Source organism: Apodemus sylvaticus, chromosome 4 (assembly GCF_947179515.1).
Source record: "Apodemus sylvaticus chromosome 4, mApoSyl1.1, whole genome shotgun sequence".
Lineage (NCBI taxonomy): Eukaryota > Metazoa > Chordata > Mammalia > Rodentia > Muridae > Apodemus > Apodemus sylvaticus.
The window spans coordinates 34,780,635-34,805,097 of record NC_067475.1 but is presented as its reverse complement, the minus strand read 5'-3'; the positions used below and the strand labels follow the sequence as shown (position 1 = coordinate 34,805,097).

At 45.1% G+C, this 24,463-nt stretch overlaps 1 protein-coding gene across 3 annotated transcripts; it reads left to right on the top strand.

Annotated features, from left to right (window-relative positions):
* Nucleotides 1-7,636: 7,636 nt before the first annotated feature.
* On the top strand, nucleotides 7,637-15,492 carry Tifa (TRAF interacting protein with forkhead associated domain). 3 transcript variants are annotated; one of them, XM_052179276.1, is made up of 3 exons: nucleotides 7,637-7,827; nucleotides 9,279-9,334; nucleotides 14,137-15,492. In XM_052179276.1, exon 3 carries the CDS (start codon nucleotides 14,150-14,152, stop codon nucleotides 14,705-14,707), a length of 558 nt encoding a protein of 185 aa, XP_052035236.1. In that variant the 5' UTR covers nucleotides 7,637-7,827; nucleotides 9,279-9,334; nucleotides 14,137-14,149; the 3' UTR covers nucleotides 14,708-15,492. The 3 variants fall into 3 exon arrangements, with proteins under 3 accessions (XP_052035236.1, XP_052035237.1, XP_052035235.1); XM_052179277.1 differs by lacking the exon at nucleotides 7,637-7,827 and adding an exon at nucleotides 8,758-8,853; XM_052179275.1 differs by lacking the exons at nucleotides 7,637-7,827; nucleotides 9,279-9,334 and adding an exon at nucleotides 9,945-10,112.
* Nucleotides 15,493-24,463: the final 8,971 nt, after the last annotated feature.

The following is a 24,463-nucleotide window of genomic DNA, read 5'->3' as shown; positions in this document are numbered from 1 at the left end:
AGGAGAGCTTGTCTTTTGATGACATCAGAACAGTGCCATCATGTTCCTGATTTCTCATTGGCGGATCTCTTCTTTCACTTTTGGATGACTCCATTCTGCCCTAGTCCAAATAAGGAGCTTCCCTGCACTTTCACAAGAAAAGGAACTTGTCTAAAGACTGGTTTGCCTTTCAACAGAACGAAGCAAATGAAATCTTAGACTCGAGCTTTGACAAAAAGCGTGTCAAAAGTACACGAAAAGACGTTCAAATGTTGATCAAAAAACTATTTTTATTGGAAAAGTTTCAAGAGGTTAACAATATTTTAACTTTCTCAAACATGTGCTGAAGACTTTTAGAAAGACTAGGAATGTCTTTTCTTTTCTTTTTAAGGTTTCTTTTTACTATTTTATGTGTATGAGTGTTTTGTCTTCATGTGTGTCTGTGCACCACATGTACTAGTGCTTGAGGAGGCGGTGAGCCTCCATGTGGGTGCTAGGAATCTAACCTGGGCCCTTTACAAAGGCAACAGCAGCAAGTGCTCTTAACCACTGAGCCAACGCTCCAGTGCAGGAATGGGTACATTAATACCAACAGGATGCGTTTGGATAAAGCCTTTAGCACACGACTCAGAGAACACAAATAGCTCCACACCTGGGCTACGAATGCATTAGCCAGTTGGGTAAATTCCAGTTCAGCTTCCCAACAAAGCAGAAGGAACGAACCAAACAGGCAAAAGCTAGATTGCCTAAAAACTAATTTACGATGGCGGTAATTCTTCATCTATGACTTTAGAAGTTGTTCAGCCAGCCAGAGTAATGGTGTGCTCTTTTAATCCCAGTAGTTAGGAGGTAGAGACAGGTAGATCTCTGTGAGTTTGAGGCCAGCCTGGTCTAATTAATGAGTTCCAGGACAGCTAGCACTACACAGAGAAACCCTGTCTTGAAAAAGAAAAAGCAAACAGGAAAAAAAAATGTTGTTCAAGTAAGAACATAGAATTGTTATAACAAAACTTTCCATTTACTTACATAACCAGCTTTTCATATGTGCACTTTCTTGGAATGTTGCCTCATTGTACCTATAGATAATGTGTATCTATTAACTAATTTCTAAATACCATAAGTCTCACTGAGAAACACACTTTGAAATAGCACTCTTATTTAATATTCATCAAATATGTAACTTTATATTTATCTCTTAAATCAATTACAAATTAAAAATACATGTATTGTAAACATTGTATATGTCAGTCTTTAGCATGTTTATTCAATAGTGTCTATAGCAAAGAAGAGAAATAATTTTAATACATACACTTTTATTATATACAAATGAGGAAAACTTAAAGATATAAGAGTGAGTTTTGTACTATAAGAAAAGTCTATGAAGGAAATGAAATGGAAACAAAAACTTAGAAGAAGAATATAAAATTTCCAATTGTTAAAAAAAATATTTCATGCTTTTATAGAGAGATGTCAAGGAAAGCCAAGTTATTTGGCATATAATTTTGCTTGGCCTTTAAAAGAATATGTGCTGGGCAGTGGTGGCACATGCCTTTAATCCCAGTACTTGGAAGGCAGAGGCAGGTGGATTTCTGAGTTTGAGGCCAGCCTGATCTACATAGTGAGTTCCAGGACAACCAGGGCTATGCAGAGAAACCCTGTCTCGAAAATCCAAAAAATAAAAAATTTAAAATATGCACGGGCCTTGTGGCACACACCATTAATCATAGCACTTGGGGGGGAGGGTCGGATGCAAGTGATTGTCTGTGAGTTCAAGGCCAGTCTGGCTTACAAAGTGAGTCCCAAAAGGCTACATAGTGAGATCTGGTTCCAAGAAGGGGAAGGAAGGAAGGAAGGAAGGAAGGAAGGAAGGAAAGAAGGAAGGAAGGAAGGAAGGAAGGAAGGAAGGAAGGAAGGAAGGAAGGAAGGAAGGAAGGAAGGAAGGAGAATATGTAGAGCTTTGTTTAGGAAAACCACACAGAGATCTTTTGTAATTATTCAAAGTTATAATAAAAAAATCAACTTCAATATACATGTGACTTTTTTTTTAAAGACTCCTGTTTGGAAGCAGGCAAGTAAAGGAAGTGTTAGAAATTATTTGAGTCTGATGGAAGAATAGGAAGAAGGATTTCAGGGAGGTGGGGGCAAAAGGGATAGGAATTCCACAGGAAAACCAACAGAGTCAACTAACCTGGACCCTTGAGGCTCTCAGAGTCTGAACCATCAACCAAAGAACACACACAGGCTGGACCTAGGCCTCCCCATTCATGTAGCAGATGTGCAGCTTGGTCTTCATGTGGGTCCTGTACAACTGGAGCAGGGCCAATCCCAAAAGCTGTTACCTGTACGTGGGATGTGTTCTTCTAGCTGGGCTGCCTTGTCTGACCTCCGTGGGAGTGGATGTTCCTAGCCTTGAAGAGACTTAAAGTGCTAGGCTGGTGGGGATACCCCGGGAAGCCCACCCACAGAGGACAAGGGGAGTGGGGAGGGGAAGAATTGTGGGAGGGGGTGACAATGAGCAGGATGTAAAGTGAATAAGTAAAAACATAAAGTTAAATTTTAAAAAAAGAAATTATTTGAGGAGAAGGAGTGATATTTTAGTGCCTAAAAGAAGGCAGTGGAAATATGAGAAGACATTGAGAAGAAAGCAGTGTGTGAGTCGTTTATCTTCATAGAGTCTGGACAATAGCCACGTCTGTCTGTGATAAGTGCTCCTGGCAAAATTCCCAGAGCCATAGAAACATGAGGATGTGATGTTTCATTTTCAATCACAACGTTGAGTCCCGGAAGGTTTCCCAAGATAACAGTCCCTTGTAGACATTTACAAGCAAAAGCTTCACTGACTGGAAATGTCGGAGGTGCACACTGTAAAGGCAGCTCACATGGCACACTTAGAAAAACTGCCGCCCTACCACATTTATTCTGATTATCTAGGTTTTATCATTTTGAATATAAAATGTGAAGCAAGCTTCTATCACTTATTCATTTGTGTAAACATGACAGAAGTGTCTGGCTTGTGCCAAGTGCTGCCTTGGTGCAGTGGGTACTGATAGTGCATACAAGCCACGCCCTCAAGCCCCTCCCCCCACGTGGCAGGCAGGCAGGGGGATGAAGAGGGGGCCCAGAGTTAGTTGGGCATGTGGGCAGGAGTCAGCACAGACAGTGGGTGCTCTGTGCTTCACTGACAGCATGCACTTCTGCCCACCACACGCTGGCAGGTCCTGGAAAACCTTAAGGGATATGATTTAAAAAAAAAAAAAAGCATACATTTTAGAAAGAAAACTTACAGTAGGAAGTTCAGATTGAGGAAAGTGGTCGGATTAGTAACAGAATTTCAAAGCGATGGCGGAGCTCAATTAGTCTTGATAACAGTGAAAATAAACAGGCCTGGGTGAGAGATACACAAAATGGGAATAAATGATTTAGAGGTGATTGAAATAAGCAAACTGTAGGTAGAGACAAGCAGAGGGCTGGGGTGGATGGAAGAGGACACTCAGTAATATAAATATACTAGACTTATGTCCCGACCCGCAGGACAGTCAACAGGGTCCCAGAACTACCTAAGAGAAAGGCGAGAGACAAGAGACATGAGACACGAGAAGACAAACAGCAAGTCAGTATTCTGATCAAGCTGTCAATTTTTATTTTTTACACAAGCCAATTTAAAGGGAAATGTATAGGTGTAGGGAGGGGTTAAGGGGGAACAATCTCAGAGGGCTGGCATCATTTCTAAGAAACAGTTTCTCAGAATTTCTGGGAAAGGCTAGTTATTGCTGCTGGAATCTTGGCATGATAAGAAGGGGGGTCATAAGGAGGTGAAGTGGAAAAGGGTTGCTATAGTAACCTATCCACAGATGAGCTTCAAAAGGAGGGGGTTTTGAGATCTACGTAAGAATGGCTCTGGCATGGAGATCTAAGTGAGAATGATTCCTTCTCCCTCTCTCCCCCTCCCCCTTCCCCTCCCTCTCTCCCCCTCCCCCTTCCCCTCCCTCTCTCCCCCTCCCTCTTTCCTCTCCCTCTCTCCCTTCCCCTCCCTCTGCCCCTCCCTCCTCTCTCTTTCAGGCTGGCCCCACACTGGGTCTGCTGCTCTCCTCAGCAGGCCTCTCTTTGGGTCTTTTAACACAACCCAGGCTTGCCCTTCACAGGTTCACACAACAGCCTCTCTGGGCTTCTGTTCACGACACCCAGACATACAGCTGGCCTCAGTGGCTTTCCTTAGTGGCAGAGGGAGATTGCATAACCCCTTTCTTATTATGTTCTTGACCCTAAAATCAGAACCACCTGGCTGAAGCTGCCACATAACTTAACCGTGGTAATGAAAAATTGTGTGCAACCCATACCATGGTGATTGACAACAATGATGGGAGTGAGAGGGGTGACAGATCCAGTGAGACAATATCAATGGAATAGGAGACAAACTTTTGACAAACTTTTACCTAATTTTTAAACAGGAGTGGAACTTGTATATTTCCCATTGTTGAAGGATTGATAGAAATGTGCTGAGTTGTGGGCTTTTGATATTATTTTCACATTAAACGCTAAGTCACTCAACATAATGATGGGAAACCCCTTCTTTTTGTATTAAGAACATTGATGATAGTGCTAAGCTTTGACTTAGTAAACAATTCAGGCTTAGCTCTTGGAGTCTCCACTTCCCTAAAGAGCTCAGCTCAATCTCCGAGTACTTCCTATGAACCCACCCCACCCAGAGCCTTTGGCTCAGTCAAGGGAGGCTAAGTGAGGGTAAAAGCCAGTTGAGGTCTTCAGTAAAGCCACTGGAAAGGAGAGTCTGGCAGCCATGAGCAGCTCCTAGTGCAAAGAGCCTCAGTCCTTGAGGTCATCTTGACAGAAAGATGGATTTGTAGGCTTGAGAAATGACTCACAACCAAAGGAAAAAGGAAAAAGAAAAAAAAGGAAAACCACAGAACAGAACTGGCACAGTAGCATTGGGTAGACCATGGCAGGAAGAACATGAATTTTAGACCAAGCTGGGCTATACAGGGAGAGGGGTTTTCTGTTTTTTTTTTTTTTCCTTTAAGGGAACTATAGAAGATAAAGAAGTAGAGAGGAGAAAGAAGGAGGAAAAAAGAAATAAAACATACATTCCAACAGTCATGCTCCTAGCATATTAAAATTTTATTTTGGGTGCTGGAGAGATGGCTCAGTGGTTAAGAACACTGGCTGTTCTTCTGAAGGTCCTGAGTTCAAATCCCAGCAACCACATGGTGGCTCACAACCATCTGTAATGAAATCTGATGCCATCTTCCAGGATGTCTGAAGATATCGACAGTGTACTTACATATATAATAAATAAATAAATCTTTAAAAAATTATTTTGGAGACTTTGATAAAGGTTGTTTGTTGTTGTTGACTTTGAATTTAAAAAAAAATGAAGCAAGATCTGAAGTAACTTTGTGAAATAATCTCATTTAAAACTGCTTTACATGATCTCATAGGAATGGACAGCAATCAGGCCCAGTTAGAAAACATGGCCTAATTTAGGAATGAGTGATTTCAGATCCTTTATTTCATGCATATCCTCTGGGGATCTTCAGAAGACTCAACAACATGAAATTATAGAAACAAGCAGGCACGTTTCTGTTTGTCTTTTGCCCAAGTCGAGGCGTTCTGGGCCTTCTGTCACTTGTTAAGAAGTGTAGCTAGCAGAGATCGCTGGATCGATACTGTAGCTATTTAAACCGAGATAAGCAAAGGCCAGGAGAGGCAGTTCCAGCCAAGTATCCGTCAGCCAAGGGCCCTGAGGCAGCAGGACTCTGAGGCGCACACTCCTGCCTGATTCTTGGTGGCCACAGGCTCATCTTCTGCTTCAAGATCCATTATTTTGAACTAGTTGTCAGGATTCGGCAACTGTGACTGAGATTAGAGTCTAATGTCGACCTACATGCTTACTTAAAGTCTCCTTCTGGATCAATCAAGCCCGACAGTTCTGGGGAACGAAGAGACTGCTGTCTAGCACCCTGGATTTTAACCTGCATCTTCTCTGTCAGTGTTACAAATAGTCCCTACTTGCATATTACTGGTATAAAGTAAAGGTCTCTGTGTTATTTCTTTGTGTTAATGCATTTTGGCCATCTTCACCGCTTTATTACTCCCTTACTCTTCATATTTTTGCCACGTGTTCTTCAACTTTGAAGATTAGAGTTCAGAATGATGGAGCAGGATCATGCTGCTAGTATTCACAGAACGCAGAAAGATCTTGACTTGGAAGCTAGCCTGAGCTACTTGACAAAACCTTGTCCAAAAATAAAACCGTAACAACAAAGAGATTCACGAGCAGAAACTCCAATGTTTACATTGTTTTATTGCATGGGTTTATTTGTCACACTCAATTAATTGGCAGCGTCTTATCTTCCACCTGCTTTGATACTGCTCAATCGAAAGAAGATACCGTGGCTGGCTGTCTCTTCTTCCAAGAAGGAACAATAAACATTGATCGTTAACCAACGAAATTGGATCCCTTACTGGAATCTGCCTCGCTAAACGCAGACGCAGACGTGCCAGGCCTTAGTTTCCCAGCAGAATTTAAAACAAACAAAAAACAGCCCGGCGGGCGGTGGTGGTGCACGCCTATAATCCCAGCACTCTGGGAGGCAAAGGCAGGTGGATTTCTGAGTCTCTGGATTTCTGAGGCCAGCCTGGTCTACAAAGTGAGTTCCAGGAAGGCCAGGGCTATACAGAGAAACCCTGTCTCAAAAAAAAAAAAAAAAAAATCCAAAAAAACAAACAAACAAGCACAAAAACAAAAAAACCCAAGCCCTCTAGTAGACTGGCAACAGTGCGGAAGCCACAAGAGTCTACATCATTTTATTGTCACAGAAGAAGACCTTCCTCCTCTGAAATTCAGGACAGAGTCCAGACAAATAAACGGTTTCCATAGAATGACTGTGAGAATTGATATGCAGGAACCCAGCAGGGAGAACAGCTAGGAGATCCTTGGCAACATCTCCAGCCACTCTGGCTGTCTTCCCTCTGCTCTCCAGCACTCTTCTCCCTACACAGAATCCCTCTCTACCTATCTCCACACCCGTCTCCTGTATTTCCATCCCAGCCTCCTTGAACTTCGGAAACTAGTGTCTGGGTATCAGCTGGGTTCTCTGAAAGACCCCCGCGCCCCCCCCCCACACGAGGCTGTTGCCCCTGTGGTGGTGACCCAGCACTAGGTGTTGGGCAAAGAACAGATGGTTAGCCCCGGAAGTGACAGGTGAGGAGGCTTCTGGATGCCTTGTGCGCAGGATGGCAACATCACGAGGCAAGTTCCAATCCTATTTGGCTATGGCTGTACTTTCTTTCATCCACTCCCTGCACCTCGGGTTGAGCATCTGCAGAGTAGCCACTGTCTCCTGAGGCCTGAGAGCAGGCGTGCATCCTTATGGTCCCCAAGGAGTCCAACTAACTCCCTGCTGGTCTGCCACCCCACAGCAGCTCTGAATCTGGAACCGACCCAGTTCCCTTCTTGTCAAAGCCCAGCTTCCCGGTCACATACTATCTAGAGCTGTCTCTTGTTGGAGAAGGTGCAGTCGCCCCCGGGTGCCCGGCGACTCAGATCGGGTCAATCAGGAGACCTCAGAAAGGCGACAGGGGGCAGGGCTTCGGGAAAGGGCCGGAGGGAGGCGGCTCTGCGGGGCTTTCCGCCCAGCGAGGGCTTTGCTGAGGTCACTCGCGCGAGGCCACTCTTGGCGCGCCTGTGGGAGGCTCGGTGGCGCGGGAGGACCGGCGACCTGCGGGTTCGGAGAGCTCGCACGGCGCTGACAGCCACGGTCCCCCACCGAGGCCGCGCCCGCCGCTTCCACCAGAAGGCTCCGCAAGGCTCACGGACCTCCAAGTCCCCAGGTACCTAATGGTCACTGTTTAGCTTGAAAGTGGTTACTGTGCTTCCTTCCGTCCTCCTTCTCTCTCTCTCTCTCTCTCTCTCTCTCTCTCTCTCTCTCTCTCTCTCTCTCTCTCTCTCTCTCTCTCTCTCTCTCTCTCTCTCTCTCTCTCCATGGTTTGGTTTACAGGGAGTCGTACACTATATACTAAGGAAATGTTGAAAAAAAAATAGTCAGCACGATCCCAGGTTTATGAAATACATGACCTTTATAAAGTAAGGGAGGAACCGAACAATATTGGGGGAAGGGTCTTTTCTTTCCTATTCTTGCAAACTTTTCATCTAACCGGAAACCAGAAGGATGCCGTCTGTGTATTCTGGCTCAGGAGCCGTCGTACTGGTTCCCCGCGGTCACACGCTGTTATTATTGAACTTGGGAGACTTTCCGGGTCCGGGCTGCACGAGGCTCTTCCAGACCCATCTCCCATCTGCAGCCCGGTCCCAGGAAAGCCCAAAGTCATCGTGATCCGGGATTTTCCAAATTTCCTGAGCATTCAGATCCGGTTGCAGCGAGAGGCTCCGCGGGGGGCGGGGGGGGGGGAGGAGGGGGCGAGGTGCGCCTCGAAGGGGAGTGGGGGTGGGGTGGGATTAGAACTGAAGGGTGGGCAGAGCGAGACCGAGAATCGCTGTCGCTGCAAAGCGCTGAGCTCTCCTGACTCTCCTCTCCGTACTTGGTTGCCCTCACTCTCTCTCTCTCTGAAAGACAGGGAACCCAAAAGACTGCTGACGCCTGCAGACCAGGTCTGGTCTGGCATAAAACCCGCGGACAGATGTCTTTCTTCTAAGTCACTCCATGGGGCCATGGCAACTGAGGGAGTTGGGCAAGAGGATAAATTTGTCTTCTGTTTCTTCCAAGTTTCTCTTCCCCTTCTACTAACTCGGTGTCGAGTGTTTGTCAAGGAGAGAAGTTTTATTGCAAAAATAGAAACTTCCTTCTTGCAATCACAATCTCTCTTAGAGGCTAAGAGCTGGAGCAGAGGGAGCTGAAGGTAACCGTTTTTAGAGGGGAACTTTGCCTAGCTCATCTGATTCGGAGGAACCTCCATTACAGCAGCACGGGTTTAAACAAAAATTCTCAAAGCGTGAGAAACCTTAAAGGCATACGTGACCCCGCCCCCACTCGGGGCGGGGTTTCTGGGGGGGGGGCGGAGGGAGCCGAGCAAACTTCGCTTGAAACCGTTTGAACACCTGGCTCATTTTAGTAAAAACATCCCTGTACGGCTTCCCCTCTATGGCATTTGCAATCAATCAGCCTTGTGCCAAAACAAAGCTCGGTAGCCCTTCACTAGTTTCCCTGTAGCCCTTCACTAGTTTCTTTGGACACAGGGTCCCGTGTTTGCAACTGGGGTGTCAATGTTGCTGTGTTCCTAACACACCTACACAGACCCCTCTATTTTCTTTTTTTATCCCCCAGGAGAAGAGACAAGGCTCCGGATTCCTGATCTAGCTTTGGCCACCGGAAGGCTCTCGGTGAGTGTGTGCATCTTGGACTCCAGCATGCAAAGGGTTAAGCCTGGAGTAGAGGGTGGAAGGTTTGGGGGTGGGGGTGGAAGAGCTCTGCCTTTGGCTCCTGTCTGTTAGCAGAACTTGTTTTTCATTTCATTTCTCTCCTGGTTGTACAATAGTTTCTTTGTTAACAGATTATTACTGTTGGCCAGATGTTCGTGTTTGACAACTTTGTGATGTCAGATAGCAGAGTAATATACTGTGTAACACACGCATTAACAATGATACTTTACTATCTCTAATTCTATTTTATTCCACACAAATAGGATGGTTTATGGGTTTTGTAAAGAAAAAAATTGTTAGATATTTAGTGTGCCTGGTGTCAAAATCCAAAGATTAACGGTGTGCCCTGAGATATCTCTCTTCTTCCCCGGTCCTTGGTCCCCTTCCCAAGACAAACATTGTTACTACTCTATAGTCTGTTGGCCTTCTGTGTATTTAAAAATAGCAGAGTTAAAAAACTTTTGTCCAGCCTCTACACACCAGAGGCTTAAAACCAAACCAAACAAACAAACAAAAATAACTACTACTCTTACATTTGTTATGTTGATTGTTCATTTCTGTCTTTTCTACTGAATACCGGAGTTCCAAGGGTCAAGCTACTCTGTAGAAGGTCCTTGTGCCTCTGGAAATTAATGAACAGTGGTTTATTAGCCTTCTTCACTCTCCGACCGACCAGCAGAGTTGCCAATGCACGGCAGCCTGCACTCCCGTGCAGGAGTAAGGGCGATCAGCTTTTGCGGTAAGCCACCGCTTTGGTTCACATCCTCTTATGAGGCAGCTGAACTTCCCTCCTGAACAACGGTGTGGTATCCAGGTTCATAGCTCGCTGGCTGCAGCGTGTGCTTCTGAGCCCCTCTTCCCTTAACTCCTATAGTTTGCAAAGTGTAACAGTGACCCCTGGAAGGGAGGCGGTTTGTGGAGTCCTAAGAGAAGGTGGGTCTCTTCTCTTGGGTCTGGACTTTGGCACCTTGTTTTGGAGCGGAACCCACTCTTTAAAATTCTACACAACTCCATCTCTCTCACCTGTAAAGGGGTAGGTAGTTCATGGAGCTCTTTTGAAGATAAGCTGAGATCGTGTGCCGAGCACATGAAAGGCGTGCTGTAAGCAGAAACCTTTCTAAAGTCACAAGCTTGTCACCATGTCATCCTCCTGAGAAGTGAACGCATTTCTCAGCCTAGAATGGAGTAACACATAGCATAGCCTCAGGAATCGCAGGGACTCACCTCTGCCACTCTGACACTAAGCAGTGGTTCTTTAAGGGGCTGCTGTTCTGGCCAGGGAGGTGACCGCAATGAAGGAAGGCGAAACTATGCAGTGGCTTTTGAGTCGTTTGCTTGGCAATAAGCATCTGCATAGCTTCCACACATATGCTTGTGTTGACATGGTTATTAGAGAACAGAACTGGAAACTCGCGGGTTCTGTAGAGCATCCAAAACAATACTTAGCTGTCAACCAAAACACCATATTTGGAAAAACTCTTTTAATATAGTTCTTATGGAACTGTCAAAACCCAAGGATGAGCTGGCGCTGAACCATTTCCTAGACAAAATGGAGGTGGTTCCTGCTCTTCAGTTTTAAGCTCTTTGCTTCTTATTTAAAAAGTGTGTGTGTGTGTGTGTGTGTGTGTGTGTGTGTGTGCTCACACACGTGTATGCATGCAGAGGTCACAGACTAGGGTAAGGTGTCATTTCTTAGTCATCTACTACTCTCTTTGGGACAAGGCCTCTCACTGGCCTACATTTTGCAAAGCAGGCTAGGCTAGCTGGCCTGTGAGCCCCCAGGGACCTGCATGTCACTCCCTTTCCAGCCCTGGGATTTCAGGTATGCGGCATGCTCCTCTGTTTTATGTGGATCCTGGGGATCTAGGCCCAGGCCTCCCACTGGCAAGGCAAATGCTTTACCAACAGAGCCATCTTCCAAGTCCATCCTTTTATTCTGATGTTTTCACTTGCACATGTAATGCAGTTTTGTTGTACACATCTTTTAAACAAACAGGGAAAATAGATGGAAAGTGGATGTTACCCAATATTCACAACACGAATTCTTTTTATCAATTGCTAATTGTATCATTGCATAACAGCGTAATTATTCTCATTCAAGCTGTCTGCTTCGTGAATACTGAGACTCGATTATCATAATGAAAGTGTATTCAAATGACAGCATGAACTGGTTTAATCAGTTCCACCCATTGCATGGTAGTTAATGCTCGCTGGATTTTGTTTCAATTATTTTTTACCATGTTTGGCCCAAGACTTTGAGTATTACTTTTGCTGTTTTTTTTTTGTACCCTGGAGGATCTCTTACCTTGCTAGGCAGTTCAGTATGCTGCAATAAAGTCCAAGAGATAGGGATGCAAAATTAAAATTAAACATTAATGTCTAAGTTAATGAAAGACATTTTGCTTGGCTGTCTGTGGGATAAAGACATACAGCTTGGTTTTAGCACCACAGCTTTGTCAAAGAGAGAAAAATATCTGAAAAGCAGACAGCCCTGGTCCCGGGGGAAGAATAAAGTGGCCTAGATATTGAGACTTGGTCGTAGTTAATTTCTGTTGCTAGGATGTGACACCATGACCTAGGCTTCCATATACAGGAGAGAGTTTATCTGGAGATTGCAGTCTCAGAGGGCTAGAGTTCATGCCCTCACGGTGAGGACCATGGTAGCAGGTAAGGAGGCGTGGCAAGGCACCTCACATTGAAACACAACTGCCAGGCAGCAAGAATTAACTGGGAACAGAGTAAACTTTTGAAACCTCAAAACCCTCCATCTCTAGCTCTCCTCTAACAAGGGCACACCCACAATCAGTTCTATACATTTTCACCAACTGGAGACCAGATATTGAAACATTTGAGTCTATGGGGCCATTCCCATTCGAATCACCATAGACCCTGTCAAGAAAAACAACACAGGAAGAGGCAGGGATAGAAGGGTCATGAAAGCAGTCCCGGTTTTTGTTTTCAAATTATGATAGTTTTGATACCAGTGTCTAAGATAGATGGTAGTTTCATACTAACCTCTTTGTGCTTTGTTATAAACAACGACAACAAAAACAGTACAACTATAAATGTCATTTAATTATAAAACCTTATAGATGGGGGCTGGAGAGATGGCTCAGTGGTTAAGACCACTGGTTACTTTTCCAGAGGACCTGGGCTCAATTCTCAGCACCAACATGATAACTTACAACTGTCTATAACTCCAGTTTCAGGGGATCCTTATCTGCAGGCAAAACATCAATGCACATAAGCTAAAAATAACTTAACTTAAAAAATACTTATTAAAGATTATGCTTCCCAAGCTCCAAATCAACAGCATCAGAAAAAAACCAACTGTACAAGTGAGGGTCATTCAGAGGCCTCAGTGAACAGTCGGCAGCTATTGAGAGTAGTGCCTTCACCACACTCGGTGGAAGGAGTCGTGTGACTGTGGCAAAAAGCCACCAATAGGTATTGAGCAATGCAGGGACAGAACAAAATATAGTGTGTTTCTATTTGTATGAGAGACATTACTCTCTGTAGAGAAAGGTGTGCTTGTGTGTGTGTGCTCACATAATTATGCTTGTGTGGAGAATCTGTTTCTAAAGTTAAAGGCAGCTTTATAGTAGTTGATTCTAGAACAGAAAGATAAAAGATTGGGATTGGGAGACTTGTTTCTAAAAGCTTTTTGGTTTTTGTCCTTTTAAGTGATGTGTGCACGTGGTTTTAAAACTGTTAATTTTTTTTAATGGTAGTCCTGTATCAAAAAATTTAGGAAATGAAATGTTCTTTTCTGTTGTACTCCTGTAACCAGCATCCCTTCCGCTTGCACTATAGGCCCGGTGTATAGGGAGGTCTTGGTGGGGACCTCAGGCCTTGGGCTCCAAGGATGCCAGTAGGAGCCAGATGGAAGTGTTGTGCTTAATGCCTCCTTTCCAAGCCATTTACAAAAGACCAAGGACACAAGTAACTCCGGTACCAGTGAAGGCTATGGTACTGAGTGGCCTTACCGGAGTTGTTAAAAATGTAATGTCAAAGCTAAACTACTAGAAATTCAAGACTTAATTTAATGATATAATGTGGTGAAGTAGCAATTACTTATTTACAATTTTAACCTTTTAGAATTTTTTCTTTATTTTTTGTGTATGGATGTTTTGCTTGTGTGTTTATATGTCTGTGTACCATGTATATGCAGTACTCAAGGAGACCAGAAGAGGGCATCACATTCCCTGGAATTGGAATTACAGAAGGTTGTGAGCCACCATGTAGGTGCTGGGAATCTCACCAGGCTCTTCCTCTGGAAGAGCAACCTCTTAATAGCTGCTCCATCTCTCCAGCCCTCTGCCAATAACCTTTAAGTTTCTTATCTTAAAAAGAGTTCACAATTAATACTAATCGTGTTAGCATTAATAGCCTGTAGGTTTTATTTGTGTATAGCTCCTCTGAGAATATTAAAACCAAAACCAGTTTGTTTTTAATAGTCTCACTAGGTAGCCCAGGCTGGACTTGAATTAATAATCTTTCTGCCTTAACCTTCTCACTATGACATGCCTGATTTTACTTTTTAATGACAATCATCATATTTTTTGGTTTGCATCACTAAACAAATGCATTGTAAGCATTCTCATAACCGTTCACATTATAAGAACGGGCAAAGGAGAAATGAAACAAAGCAAGAGGAAGGGGCTAGTATTGTTCTTAGTGTAGGATCCCCAACCGCATTTTGAGCATACTCTTAGAGGGCAGGCAGTACGGGCTGAACTAACCCGATGCTTTGACTGTCACAGGCTGGGGAGCATCATGTCCACCTTTGAAGACGCTGATACGGAAGAGACCGTCACTTGTCTCCAGATGACCATTTACCATCCTGGCCAGCTGCAAAGTGGGATATTTAAATCAATAAGGTTTTGCAACAAAGAGAAATTTCCTTCTATCGAAGTGGTGAAATTTGGACGGAATTCAAACATGTGCCAGTATACGTTTCAGGACAAACAGGTTTCCCGAGTTCAGTTTGTTTTACAGCCGTTTAAACAGTTCAACAGCTCGGTTCTCTCCTTTGAAATAAAAAACATGAGCAAGAAGACCAGTTTGATGGTGGATAACCAGGAACTCCGCTACCTCAATAAAATGGACCTGCCTTACAAGTGCATGCTCAGGTTTGGAGAGTATCAGTTCCTGTTGGAGAAGGAAGACGGAGAGTCGGTGGAATCTTTTGAGACTCAATTTATCTTTTCTTCAAGACCACTCTTACAAGAAAACAATTGGCCAACCCAAAATCCCATACCGGAGGATGGGGTGTTTTCTTCCTATTTCACCCACAGATGTTTTCCTTCAGAAATGGATGAAAATGAGCTGTGAAGAGGGAGAGGGTCCAACCGGAGACACATGAGGGATGAGGACATGTGGCTAGACAGACACTCGAGACATCCAAGCTTGTGAGCTTAGTGCAGCACGGATGTCCGCATGCTGACTTTTGTTTTGGTCATAGCATTTGGAAGTCTCTAGACTGTGTTAGTCATCAACTTAGTCAACTGTTTGAGTTTCGGCTCTACAAAGAATTAAGTGTACATCTGTAAGGGTTGGTGCGGAAGACATGTCGTCTGTGTAATCATGACGTCATCCCCATGCTTTGTCTTGGTAGCAGCCATCTCTTGGCCTGGTCGCATCATTTCATTGCAGCCTTTGTTTATCATCGAGTTTAGAGCTCGGGCAGATGGTTCTCTGGTGTCTGCGGCGTGTTCCTGCTTGTAGAGCCAGAATCCTGGAATGTGCTCTAGAGTGCTGAGTCACAGTGCCACCATTATGGAAAGACTTGAGAAAGAGCCCCTTGGTCTTCTTTCTGTGGAACTGTGACGTTTATTTCTATGCTTTCCCATACGTAGGCCCTGCAACTAGCATTTAAAGAACACTGAGATTAAATTTGCTTTCTTTCAAAATTGAAAGCGTATTCTATGTAGTTACCAGTTTAAAAATGGCAGAAATCGAACCGTTTAACAGCTTCTTTGCATATGATTAAGTCGGAGCTCTGTCCCTCAGTTGCCGCTTTGAAACTTCTTAAAGGAAAAATCTGTTCTTCAGCTGCTCTGTAGAAGTCAGTACATGTGAATATTTATAATAAACGCTTAAAGATTTCTAAACTTTTAGTTTCGCATGAAGTTGTATTTATTTAAAAGATTCCCATTCACTTCATTTTAGCTAGATTAAGATGAATGTTAGTGAACATTATGTAAAAGAAAATGGCAGCCATCAAGTTAAGGTAAACTCTAGCATTACCAGTAAGTAAGGCTCCCTGTATAACATCCTCTGTAAGTGAAATTTCGTGCTGTAACAGGTACAGGATTTTGGGTGGGGGGAGGGGTCAGGTGGAGGAAAGCTAGCCACATACCTATTTTATTTTTGTTATTTCAATAATAGCTTGCTTTGAAGCTCAGGCTGGCTTTGAACTTGTGATCCTCACGCATCAGCCCCCTGAATGCTAGTTTTAATGTAACTAAATTTCTGAATTTGAAGCGATTTCCAATAAACTGTTTAGCCTGGTACGTTATGAAGGTTATCTGCAGTATGCCTCTTGCTGCAGATCTCCAGCCAGTCACCCCTCGCCTGTAAAATAAGACATCAGCTGCTGCCCCAGTCCAAGGATTGTGGCATAGGAACCACTTCATGTCTACGTGCTAAGTGCCCAGGTGACTATTTCATTTCTTGCCTGATTCTCCGGCTGACTCCTGTGGTAAGCTGTTGTGTGTAGTTTTTCGCTACCCTCTCTGTGCTCTGGGAATCAGACTGCACTACCAGCCCCACTCCCAACTTCCCTTGAATCCATGGATAAAAGACACACACACACAGTTGTTCATTTTCAACTTGCCTTCTTGGCACAGTTGCTGGGTGCTACTCTCTCCGGCCCGGAAAACTGTGCCCTCTTCTTTACTCTTAGCTCTGCTCCTCCCACCTGCCCTAACTTTAGTCAGTCAGTTGAATCTAGTCCCTGCTAAACATCTCTGATCACCGGCCGGCCTCTGAGTGGCCACTTCTCCTGAGACCTTACATGGTTGCCTGGTTCTCTTCTCCAAAGCATAGCAAACTCCCCTCTCTCTTTCCTTGCATCTCCCTTTTCCTCCAAGGAACCGGAAGTCCCGCCTGTGTCTTCCGCCCGGCAGGTGTCCAAGCGTCCATGGGCTACCCTACAGAACCTGTGGGTATGCCATGGCATAGCAAGGACAACTGAATGCCCTGGATAGAATTAAGGTTGCTCATTTGATGATCTCAAGATAAAGAGATCATTCTGGATTATCCCAGACTCAGGTAATAACAGGGTCCTTAAAAGTAGGAGGGGAAGAAAACATTGTTACCAGGAGGTTGCAGTGTGACTGGGACTTGGCAGACTGGCATCGGCTTTGCATTGGAGGAAGGAAGTCTTGAACCAAGGAATGCTGTAACATCTTGGGGACAGAAAACGTGCATAGACATGTACATGCTGGAAATGCCCTAGAAGCCTCAGTGAGAATCTAAACCCCAGGGACTTTAGCCCAGTGACACCTGTCATTGACTTCCACCCTAAGTTTCTATATCTTTGTTGCAAATTACAGCAATTCGTTACAGTTGCAAAGAGAAAACAAACAGACTCCCTCTTATGTAGGGTTGTTGTCTTAGTTATTCTATCACTGTGGAGAGACATCAGGATCAAGGCTACTTATAAATGGAAACATTTAATTGGAGAACTTGCGCACAGTTTAAGAGGGTGAATCCATGACCATCGTTGTGGGGGACAAGCAAGCAGGCATGGCACTGGAGCAGCAGCTGGGAGTTCACATCCTGACCCAAAGGTTGAAAGGGGAGAGAAGGAGACTGGGACTGGCTTGGGCTTTTGAAACCTCAAAGCCCCTCTCTCATCCCCCACCACCACCCAGTGATGTATCTCCTTCAACAAGACAACACCTCCTAATCCTTCCTAAACAGTCCACCAACTGGGAACCAGACACTCAGATATATGCACCTGTGAGGGCCCTTCTCATTCGACCCCCCTAACCAATGCACTGTCATTTCTTGCCACTGTCAATCAACGGTCTCCGTGACACTACCTTCCTTTAGGGTTATAACTTCTCTTCTGATGCTAATGTGCAAACTAGAACACGTGACTTGTTAGAAGTGCTTGCAGGGTCAACCATCTGGGGCAAAGGCTGCCCAGGAGTGCAAGAGGTGTATGAGAGTGTTCTGATTACAACTAACAAAACCTCTTCTGAGCTATACAAGCACAGAGGGGGTTATTAACGGGGAGCTCAAGTGTCTCATAGAACAATAGGAAGGAACACTGCAGGCTCGCAGTGAGATTGCATCGACCAGGCTCATTCCTAGATGTGTGGTGGCACCATTCTCCACCCACACGACTGCACGTGGCCACCAGGAACTCCCAAGGTTTCCGTGCATTAATCACTCAGAGAAGCCGACCTTCCTCATTCAGATCTTGGAAAGAGTAAGCTTGAATAAGATGCCCAGGCCTCCTCCAACCGACTCTCTGAAGGTAGCACCATCACGTTGTGAGACAACTACCCCAACCCTGTGCCAGAAGTGCAGTGACCACAGAGAGCGGGTAGAGGGGTTGAAGCATTTTCTAACAGTTAAAAATAAATCTCCATAGCAGAGTAGAAACAAGAACAAAAGAAAAGTGGTGTTTGATGCCAATACTGTGTAGCTAAGTGAAAATTTCAACACAGGTCTTAGGGGGCTCTGCCTCTGGGAGTGGGTACCAAGCTTTGAAAGCAGCAAGTCAACTTGTTACATGCTGTTGTTAACAGTCATATAACTTCTATAACCACTTTCTAAAAAAAATCCTATTTCTAAAACAATGCCTAGCTGAGAGGTAGAAGCTCTAATGAGTGTTTGTTTCAGTGGGTGTAGGATGGGGTGTGTTCCCCACAAGCTGCACTTTACAAAGGTAATTTACATGTGTAGATATTATCTACCTGATACAGAAAACTGGCCATAACCTTACTGTCAGGAGCTGCTGCTGATAACTTTGAGTAGCAGCTGCTTCTACGTTATCTAAAAGTCCCATTGTTTGTAGAAGTATTCATCTACTTCTGCGCTTGTTACTTGGGAATGTAATAGGTGTGGACTGTGATTGGGACCACGGTCTCCATCGCAAGTGGTGACTAAGGAGAGAGTTGTGCAAAGCGTGGTTGGGATTCAGCGAGCTTCTAGCTGGTCCAAGTTGCTCCAGAATCCAGTTACTCATTGCTCTGCTCTTCTGTCTACAGGAAAATATTAATCTGCCTGCAACTCACCTGTCAAGTACTGGGTTTAAGATCAGGGGCTGTGGGATTTACAAATGGCAAAGGTAGGTCAGTTCTGTTGCTGCTTTCATTTTCTTCTTGACGGAAAGCCACCTAGGAACTGGAGGTGAGTATTCTAGCCTTTCTAGCTAGCATCACTGTTGTCACTGCTCCAAAGACAGAGATCATGGTAACACAGAAAACTTCTGAGGTCTCCCAGTTCTAAGCTGTGACAACAGAACACATCTTGGGCCTGTTTATGATGCCTGCCTCTCAGATTCCTTCCCCAAGGAAGACAACATTTATCCCTCCTCCTGAAGCCCAACCACAAAGCAAGGCGTGATTCCATCAGAGCTCATTCTGGGAGGCCCTGAGCTTGTCATTCGATAGGACAGTGGGTGAGAGGCTGCAGGCAGAAGCATGGGTGGCCTTGAAGGAGTCGCACTGAGAGGAAGGTCTGCTCAGCCCAGCATGGATTCTATTTCCATAATTCTTTTTTTTTTTTTTTTTTTGATTTGGTTTTTCCGAGACAGGGTTTCTCTGTATAGCCCTGGCTGTCCTGGAACTCACTCTGTAGACCAGGCTGGCCTCGAACTCAGAAATCCGCCTGCCTCTGCCTCCCAGAGTGCTGGGATTACAGGCGTGTGCCATCACTGCCCGGCCCTATTTCCATAATTCTATGGACTACCCTGTGGCCATGTAGATGGACCACCTGCCCCTGTCATTCTCCATGTATATAGTCTAACTCTCCCTGAAGCCAAGGGCACTAAGGGCATTGCAGACAACTGGTTAGGAGGAAGGTTCCAAGACTGAAGGAACAAGACTGAAGGTTCACTGAAGGAAGTCCTTGTCAACAAGTCGAGCTGGGATGATCTTTTGTAGGAGGGCACAGATAATATGATGATGAGTTTGACTCAGAAGTGCTCACACACGTATATATACACACCTTTACATAAATGCATACATACTTATATACACACACCTATACATAAATTCACACACACACACATCTATACAGCTCTCTTTCACTCTCTCTTTTTGTTTTTTGTTTTTGTTTTGAGACAGGGTTTCTCTGTATAGCCCTGGCTGTCCTGGAACTCACTCTCTAGACCAGGCTGGCCTCGAACTCAGAAATCCTCCTGCCTGTGCCTCTCAAGTACTGGGATTAAAGGTGTGTGCCACCACTGCCCATTTCTCTCTCTCTCTCTCTCTCTCTCTTTCTCTCTCTCTCTCTCACATACACACACACACACACACACACACACACACACACACACACAGACACACAGACACACAGACACACACACACAAACACACACATTGTAATTCAAATGGGATGGAAAAGTTTTATTCTGGAGCCAAGAATGAGTGACAGTAGCCTGAAAACACAGATTTAGGTCATCCCAAATTCCATGCATCAACCTGGAAGCAGTCTCATGAAGTTTTTGTAGAAATAGAACAAGAAAAGTCATAGTACATGCTTTCAATGCACTGATGTAAACATTAAGTGGGCCACTATAGCACTGTGGAAAACCCTGGCTGTAAGCTTCAGTTGTGGTTCGACGACTTTCAACCTTTTGGTTGGTGAGAAATTAGGGTGTTGTTAATAGACTCCAAAAGGTGTTATCTATAGTCTGGATGTTAGATTCTAACGTATGGGGAGCAAAGAATCACTATGTAGTGAGCTCAAAAATAGCCTAAGATAAATAGGAATTAGTTTCTGGACCTACAACATTCTAAATTCTAGAGTCATGGAAGTTTTTATAGGCAGTTTCTACCCAGGAATTACCCACAGAGGACAGCCCTGTACAAAAACATCACTGCGCTATTTTAAAACCAGTTTTAAATCCCCACTAAGTGAATGAACCAAAACCAAGCCCAAGCTTCCCAACCCTCACACGCGCGCGGTGCTGACCCAGTTTCCAGATGAAGCCTGCTGCTCAATGTAGGCTATAAATCACACTGCCATGGGGAGCTTCATTTCCCGTGGATCCTGATGCTTTATTTTTGTTTTCCTTTTTTGAAACCAAGGATTAAGGTAGTGCCTCCCACACGACCTCTGTGAAGCTCAGCTGGGGTGTGGCGTGCAGTCCCTCCCTCTTCACCATGTTCCGTGTTATGCAAGGAGCAGCACCGAGCCAACTGGGCCTGGTATCTAATGTTCTCTGTGTTGAAACAGCTCTCGCCTCCATGGAGCTAAAAGGGAGGAAGAGGTAAGTTTATCCCTGAGCCAAATTTGAGTAACCATAGGCCAGGATTGCCCCCAGAGATGTTTCATAGATATGGGTACATGAGATTTTTATCAAAGAACAAAAAATTGGTGGGGCTAGTAGGTAGGTGGCGGGAGTGTGTAGGGGGTGTGGGGTGAGGGGATGTGGGGGTGAGGTTATATATAGTCTTACCTTCTGGACTGGTTATAGTCTTCTTCTGCTAAGAATATATTTCAAAGGTTCTGATGGCCCTAAGGGTAGGGGAGGCAGAACTGTGGGCTGCGGAGGCTTTCAAAGGGACTACAGAGAATACAAGATAATTTAGCTCTGCAACATTCTCACTCCCCCAGTCATTAAGTTCTAATCAGCCAGCCAGGCTTGTAGAATCCTCAGAGCTGGGTGGCTTGGACGTTACTATGTCTAGGCGTCATGGAAAGGGTCTTCAAATAAAGGTGTAATTTTAGCAAAGCTCATAGCAATAATTTTCAAACTCCATCTCATCTCCCCTTTAAGGTTTGTTTACGGATGTTAAGTATCATTTTGGTGAAGCGGTTTCTTTCCCAGAATTTCTTAGAACTGGAGTTGCAGACAAGTGGGAGGAGCTGCCCTGTGGGTGCTGGGAATTGAATCTGGGTTCTCTGGAAAAGCAGCAGGTGTCTTAACCACTGAGCCATCTCTCCAGTCCTCAATATGGTATCTTGTTAGATGTTTGTTAATAAACTATGATTTTGGAGTATCTATAAAGTAAAAAACAAAGTCTGTCCTCTCCTGGAATACATTTATCCAATTTCTGGAAAAAAAAATAAAACAAAGGTACAATTACAAATTGTATCATGTGAGAGGTGAACTGCAGAATCTTCAGTAAGATCCCTTACATAACCCCTCATCCCCTCCGGCTAGCCCACCTCTCCGAGAGGAAAACTTTGTAACGATCTAGAGTCTTCTTTCTTCCCCATGGCCCCTTCATTTGTCTAACACACACCATCCACATCAGTCATCAGTTCTGCAGTTCCCTAAGGTCGCCCGTTCGCTTTACAAAGCATCTGGTACTGGTAACCCTCCTCTCAAACCCTGAATCTGCATTTCTAGGTGCCTTTTTATCACCTACCCCCCCCCCCCACACACACACACCAAGAGAAGCTGGGCTGGCTTCTCTGTCTATACTTCCCTGGGGGAACTCATCTACTATGACTTAAAATACCACCGACTTTTACCAACTTTTACTGTTATAGTTAGTGTCAACTTGACAGGGTCTAGAATCACCAAGGAGACAGGCCCTGGGGCACGCCCATGAGGGATCATCTAGATAGGGGAGGGAATCCACATGGTAGCATTTGAGGAGATGGGGTCTTGGCCTGCATAGAGAGGACAAAGTTACCTGAGGACGGGCTGTCATCAGTGTCTGCCTCCTGACTGTGGGCATGACGTATCTCTCATCCATCTGCCTCAAACCTCTGTAGCCAAGATGTCCTTGCTATGGATTACATACTTGACTATGAGTCAGAATAAACCCTTTTGTCCTCAAGTTGCTTTTGTCAGGGTATTTAACGGCAGCAATGAGATAAGAGGCAAGAATATATCTACCAAGAATCCTCAAACTTACAGCCAGCCACACCTCTTCCTTGAAAGGCAGACATATGCAAACACCTCTTGATACTCCCATGGAAATACTTTCCCAACAAAATGTTTGCTTCACCGAATCTGTTCATCCTGCTGTTCTGATTAAGTCAGTCAGAAGCAAAATGTTATTGTCAGGTAGAGCTGCAGCTGCTAGGCTTGGCTGTCAGATAACCACAGGCTTATCCAGAAGCTAAACAAAGCCCAGACATTTATTATTTGCAGAGCAAAGCAATTGGAGCTTGGAGTCATTCTCCGGGATGCTCTTAAGATGTCACTGAACCAAGGAGGCCAAATGACAGGTGACAGAAGCAGAATCGTAGTGTGTGTGTGCTGTTGAGGCCACTGCGAATGATGACCACGAAGACACGGGTTGTCTCTGTATCTGAATGGGGGGATGTCAGCTCTCGGTCTCACTGGAGTGATGGAATCGGATGAAGATTGCCTCTTGGCAGGGGGCAGGTGATGGTCTGACAGCTCCTCTAAGGACTGACCGACCACTTCCCCACATCCCGGGACAGACCCCAAGGCTTCCTGCCAAGGTCTGCGTCAGTGTTGAGTCCTGCCAGTGTGGAATGGACACGTGGGGGTGGATTACCTCATTCAGGCCTTGCTCTGATCCCTATATTCACATCCACAGGAAACCCTTGTGATTCTCCCTCCAAGCTGGCTCTGACTCTCCAGCTATTGTAACTTAAGCTCCACCCCACCCTCGGAGGGGAGGCAGTAAGTGTGGGCCCTGTTTAACGGCTAGGCCAGTGTTCAGAAATACAAACCTGATCAGTATTTGGCTTAAGCTTCCAACAGACCGTCAGGAGCATTCTGTTACACATTAAAAAACTTTTTCTTTTGCTCTTCACCACGGCCTGTAAAGCGTCCACGAATCACACCTAACACCATCTCCCACAAGGTTTCCCGTCACCCATGATGCTTCAGGCCCTCAGTCTTTTTCTTCTCGAAACATTTCTTTTCCTGCCTCAAGAACTTAGTTCATCTTCTTCTCATTGCCTATAACATGGCCTACTAGGCTCTCCCACCTGCTCCACTGACACCCAGACAAGAAGCCTCCTGACCTGTGCAAAGTTCACTCAGACTTGGTACCTGGCCCTATCACTCTGCGTAACTGGCCTAGCTGGCCAGTGCTTTCTTTTAAACGTGTTTATGTTTGTGGTGGCTTGAATGAGAGTGGCCTGCAGGCTCATGTGCGTGCGGATCTGGCCCCCAGCTGGTAGAACTGTCTGGAAGCACTGGGCTGTGCAGCCTTGGAAATGAATGAGATGTAAGTTCTCGGTGGTACGCGAACCCCCTGCCTTGGCCATAGTGTCTCTTCACAGAAATAGAAAATGGAGTGGGGACTGCTCCGGCCGGCCTGACCACTCTGCTTTTAGGAGGAACGTGGATTAAGAAAGGGAATGCTGTTGAGCCGGGCCATTTAAGTGGGAGCTTGAAAGACAGAGTAGTGCTGAGTGCACTGGGGCTGCGGAGGCTCCAGCTCAGGAAGCACCGGAGGCCAACAGATTAGCAGCTGGGTTAGAGACAGCTCTCGGGATATTCTGGCAAAGAATGTGGCCACTTTTTGCCCTTGTTCCAGACTAATTGTTGCTGCTTATGGCCGAAGAGTTCCAGAATAATTTCATTTCAAGACAGCCTAATAAAGGCTTGCTGTGTGGTTCACCGTGATCCCCCTTATGCAGGTCTCAGTGACAAAGATCCAAGCAAGACCAAAGGGCACAAAGGCCACCCAGAATGCACACACAGCTGGAGGGAGAAAGAGCGGTCAGGTCTCACGGCTGGGACAAAAGGCTGAGGTGACATTAACATCCCAGAGCAGGCACGAGCTGTCAGGTTCTCCCAGCATCCCGGTCCCTCCCTGCTACAGAGAGCTGCTGGCAAACCGCATCCCCTACCCTACTTAAAGCATCTTTTTATTATGTCTTCTTATCTTCATAGCTGATTTAAGAAAATAATTAATTAGAGTCATACCACCTGCACTATGATGAAGCAATGATGAGCAAACATCA

Excerpts from the sequence above, each read along its gene's own strand:
- Tifa (XM_052179275.1), top strand. The coding sequence starts at position 10,006 with ATGAACAGTGGTTTATTAGCCTTCTTCACTCTCCGACCGACCAGCAGA. Across the intron at positions 10,113-14,136 it reads AAGGGCGATCAGCTTTTGCG|GCTGGGGAGCATCATGTCCA; the intron begins GTAAGCCACCGC and ends TGACTGTCACAG.